The 5036-nt window shown below is 37.8% G+C and overlaps 1 protein-coding gene across 1 annotated transcript; it reads left to right on the forward strand.

Annotated features, from left to right (window-relative positions):
• Positions 1–354: 354 nt before the first annotated feature.
• On the forward strand, positions 355–3668 carry plvapa (plasmalemma vesicle associated protein a). The gene is made up of 5 exons (XM_026938432.3): positions 355–899; positions 1253–1319; positions 1501–2207; positions 2290–2563; positions 2664–3668. The coding sequence occupies exons 1-5, from the start codon at positions 489–491 to the stop codon at positions 2714–2716; spliced, it is 1512 nt and encodes a 503-aa protein (XP_026794233.2). The 5' UTR covers positions 355–488; the 3' UTR covers positions 2717–3668.
• Positions 3669–5036: the final 1368 nt, after the last annotated feature.

A 5036-nucleotide genomic window follows, 5' to 3' on the forward strand; every position in this document is an offset into this window, starting at 1 on the left:
TCCCCATTCTGATGTTTGATGTGAACATGGACTGAAGCTCTTGACCTGCTTCTGCAGGAGTTTATGCGTTGCGCTGTTGATTGCCTGATAGTTGCATGAATGAGCAGGAGTCCAGGTGTTATTATTAAAATGTCCTGTGAGTGTATATGAGCAACTACTTAGATGAGCCAAAGGGAATAAATTGTAAAAATAAAAAAATAAAAAAATAAAAAGTTATGAAATAAATGTGAGGTTTGTAAGACTTTTATAAAGGCTGCCTCTTGAACTTGTTACTAGACATAAATTAAAAGGGAGGTGGCAGAGGAAGTCTGGAAGAACCCAAAGGAAAAGGGAGGTGGAGATGTCTCAAACTTAAGAGAGTCTCACTGTGACACAGACTCAGTGGTGCTATGACTGGAGGTGGATTTTGGATAAATATTTGAACTGTAGTTCTGTTACACCGAAGTGTTAGAAGTACCTCAGCCTGAATCATCTACCGCAGCGTAACGATGTACAACAGTGGCTATAACGGTGGCTATAACGGTGGCTATTCAGAAGCCAAACTGGGATGGTCAGCCAAGAAAATGCACAGACCAGAAGAGAAGGGATGTGGTTACTACATGAAGATGGTCTTCTTCTTTTCCTCGCTGATCCAGTCTCTCATCATTGTCAGTCTGGTGCTCTTTCTGGTTTATGGACAGCCGGAGCAGACGATAGAGGAGAAGAGAGTCCAGGATTTGGAGCAAAGTTATAATAAACTAAGGTTGGAGAAAACAGCTCTTCAAGACAAAGTGAAGAACCTCACCAAGCAACTGAATACCACTATTACAGCAAAGATGGCTGTTGAAAAAGACTTTAACACATTACGTGAACTGGCAAAAAATTCAACCATTGGTATAAGTTTCTTGCAAAACAAATGGGTAAGAATTTATTCATAGTCATGAGTCCTTAATATTATTCAGTACATTATTCAGACGACATGCTAATGTGAATTGTTATTTATTCTCCAATTCTAATCCATCATGTCAGATTACACATGAAATATTACCCCAGCAAATGTAATATTACTTTTACTTTAACTGCTATTTTTTGTTTTTGTAATAGATAAATTTGTAATCATTTATATTTATAGTAAATTAAATATAATGTACTAATACTTAAGAAATACACAGTTTTGTGTGTATTCAATGATATTATATTATATTATATTATATGGTTTCTATTAAAGATTTTTGCAGAATATTTATGACTGTATGTCTTTTTAATTTGGCAGCGACAGTGTGAGACAGAAAAAAGGTCAGTTTTGAATCCCATTTGTCCTCCCATCCATTATACAGACGGTGAGCCATCTTCATTCTTCATTAATATTCTTTAAAATAAATTAATTAATACATTTAAATGACTAACTTACATTTTAATGTCACAAAGCGAGCAAAAGCCTGGCTGAACTGGATATACGGATGTAATCTAGATTTCAAAATCTTAACAAGATGCTTCATAGTGACTTTTGTTTTTTCTCAGGCCGAAGCTGTGTATATACGCTTCAGAAGTCTGAAGAAATGCTGAAACTTGTTAAGGCAAACTTCACCGAACAAATGACTACAATGAAACTTAACTTAGAAAACACCAAAAAAGACAAACTTCTGTATCATCTGGAGGCAATTAAGCTGCGGCGAAGCAAAGCCTCCCTTGAAGAAAGGATTGAAAAGTATGAGAAATCGTGTAAGGAGGATTTCGTTAAGTCCTTACAGGGAATCCCCAATGTCACCAGGGAGTTTCTTAAAAAGGTTGATGATTTGTTCATGAAGCACGAATCCTTCCAGCTAACCTGTGAGAAACAAAGCACGAAACTTGAAGACATTCGTGTAAACTGCAGCAGCCTGTCAAGAGAGGTGGAGAACAAGCTTCAGGCATATCTGGACAAAGTGGGGAGTCAGGTCTCGTCAATTCTAGGCGCAAATGCCAAATATCAAACAGAAAACAAACTACTGACAGAGGATGCCACTTGGTGCAAGGGGAATCTCAGTGCCACTGTGGAGGAGAACCAAAAGGTTCTCCAGCAAGCCCGGCTGAAATATGACCAAGAAACGGAGAGGCTCCTGCTGCAGGTCAGACAGCTGACTGAAAATGGCAAACTTCAAGAAAATCTACTGTCTGTGAAAGAAATCGACATTAAAATTCTCAACGAGAATGTCAAGACCCTCAACGCGTCATTGACAAGTTGTAAGGTGGGCTTTCACCAAGAAATATCATATTATACTTAAACACTATGCAGTAAATGATTTCAAACTGTTCTTTGTTTCCTTACAGGGAGCACAGAAAAATAATTTTGGACAATTTTCTCCTGGAAGGCCCACCTCTTTCCAGTGGCCACATTCCACCGGGTCGCAGATGACTGGAGTTGGTGGCATTGGGCAAGGTACAGCAGGACTGGGCAATGTGGGTTCAAGCAGTACTAGTCTACTGGGTCGACCAGGTTTGGTTGGATCAACAGGGCTTAACAGTGCAGGGTCGACTGGAACATCCGTGATCAGAACATCCCCATTTGGAGCAGGACCCGGTGTAAGCGACCACCAGCTCTCAGGTAAGAAAAAAATGAACATGAGCTTTACACCTTGTGTTGTAACGAATTGTGGTGGAAGTATAACACTTTTACTGCTTCTGTTTCTGGTTCTTGTCCCCAGCACAAATCACTCAGCACTTGAAAGAGCTTCAACGGTATGCGAAAACAGACTGAAGAGACCACAGACCAGTGCAAAGATCAACCTTGTATATGGAATATATATGTATATTAATAGTTTATACCACAGTGCTGTTGAAATCTCCAATCTGATTGGTTAGGAGGTGATGATTACTTTTCTGTAACAGGTTTATACTAATGCATTGTTTCTATAGTAAGAACTCTCGAGTCTGACGCGTGCTGTTATTTAACAAAGGAAAAACATATAATCATTGATATGGTGAAGTTTTATTAATGTTTATATAACTTTTATGGAAGAAGTCTCAGGTTTTCAGCACTTTGTAACAGTCAATTTTCCTCCATGGGAGAGTCTTCAGGACAGACCAAGCAAACGGATGCTTTCCGGTTTCTTGAGAACAACAAGCTTTTTGTTTTTTGTTTTCTTCTTTTTGTCTTATTAACTTCAAGAAAGAGAACAACAGAGAAAAGAGGAAACAACTGTTTATAGCTGTGATAATGTACATGATAACCAGGAACTAACTAGTTCAACAACATAAATGTGACTATATATGGTTAAAAAAACTCTACGTGTTGTTCAATAATTACTGAAAAATCATAATCGTTGGTAAATCGCTGTGGTAAAAAAGGAATTAAACACTTTTGGACGTGCTGTTATAGGAAAATAATCAACTTCAGGGTAGTAACAGCATCACACTCAGTCATTGTTGCTTTTCATACGACAGCACACCCTGTCGTGTTTTATTCCTTACTTAAATAATAGCTTAAAATGTGCATATTTTAATGCATTATCTACAGTTGTACTATTATTCTTATGATGTTAATAAATTGCATTTGACCTGCATGACAGGACATGTAGAATCCCTTTAATATAAGGTTATAAGATCTTTAAGTCAGACTACTTGCAATCTTGCACTTTTTGGCAGGGTCCATTTATTTCTTCATGTATGAAAAAAAAAACAATAATAAAAAGCACAAATGAAAACGCTTTTTTCTCTGTGTCTTGAAAAGCATGGATGTTCATATTTTAAATCATGCATTTCAAATCAAACTGTCTTATTGTAAGAAACACATTTAAGGAGAGCACATGGCAAGAATCCAACTTATGTACGTCAAAGGAATGTGTCAGTAAACAACAGACAGGTTTGTGATGCACTTTAAGGGGCTTTACCCAATCCAAATAGATGGTCCGCCCCAGCAGAGATGAATGTTAGTCTGCCAGACTGTTTATGGCCCTGAATAGGAAGGGTGGATGAAACAATGACTCACCCATGCTCCAAAAGTCAGGTGCATGCTATCAGTAGTATTAAAGGGTTACCCATCTCTCTTAACACCCCTAAAATAACTCTGGCCAACCATAGCCTATTGTGATTACTTTTTTTTTTTTACGTCAATGGGAATTTTTTTTTTAAAAAAAAAAACAAAACCCTCTCTAACCAACGGAAATCCATTTCGAGCCAAAGTTGACCTATCATTCAACCACGTTGGCAGCAAGGTTAGATAATGTGCTTGAATGGATGCGCTCCTTCAAATAATGCAAACAATGAAAACAGGTCGAGATTGAAGAATAAAATAAACACACCTTAAATTTTGGCAGTTGATTCAGGATATACCCACCGAGAGGACACATTGTCTTTCCAAAAGGCAATGTTCGTCATGTCCACAGAGAGACATTGGCACTGATAAGCTGCACTACATGTGCAGAATGTAAAACAATTAGGACAGTTTCCCATGCTGACTTGCTTCCTGTGAGAAGCAATGCCAAAAGCATTGCAATAAAAAAAAATAGAAAAGCTTAAGCAGAGCAGAAACAAGGCGCCAATTAATAAATAATGCAGTTGCATAATGGAAGCCACAGTTCTGCTAAAAGGATATCCTTTGTTTAGCATAAGTGACTTCCACTTAGGCCTGCTTGCTCTGAGAGACGCTCGTAACGTTAGCATCTGTGACATCTGAACAATAAGTCCTTGACAAAATGTTGTGTTTATTTACTGGCATTAAAGATTTCAGCAGGCGGGAAATGTGCTGTCCTTGTCATGTGTTCAAGCTTGAGGATGCAGCGCAAGAAACTGATTTTCTTAGATATTGAAAATGAATACACTATGGTTTTTCCTAGTTTTTCTTAAAGTGCAAGATACATCAAATGTCACGTTTTGACATGTAACATTATACTGCAGGTCAATATACTGTTCAGCTTTCAAATGAAAATTTTATTTCGGAAGCTCAACCAAGCACAGGGCCTGAAAAAATGTAATATGGGTAATAGGTAAAATATCTTCTCCCCCTTTTACAGGAAGGGATCGATGCTTATTATTAAAACCTCCTTCCTAGTCTAATTGGTTATGAAACTCTGACCACT

The sequence above is a fragment of the Pangasianodon hypophthalmus genome, chromosome 15, assembly GCF_027358585.1.
Source record: "Pangasianodon hypophthalmus isolate fPanHyp1 chromosome 15, fPanHyp1.pri, whole genome shotgun sequence".
Classification (NCBI taxonomy): Eukaryota; Metazoa; Chordata; class Actinopteri; order Siluriformes; family Pangasiidae; genus Pangasianodon; species Pangasianodon hypophthalmus.

Excerpts from the sequence above, each read along its gene's own strand:
- plvapa (XM_026938432.3), top strand. The coding sequence starts at position 489 with ATGTACAACAGTGGCTATAACGGTGGCTATAACGGTGGCTATTCAGAA. Across the intron at positions 900-1,252 it reads GTTTCTTGCAAAACAAATGG|CGACAGTGTGAGACAGAAAA; the intron begins GTAAGAATTTAT and ends TTAATTTGGCAG. Across the intron at positions 1,320-1,500 it reads TCCCATCCATTATACAGACG|GCCGAAGCTGTGTATATACG; the intron begins GTGAGCCATCTT and ends GTTTTTTCTCAG.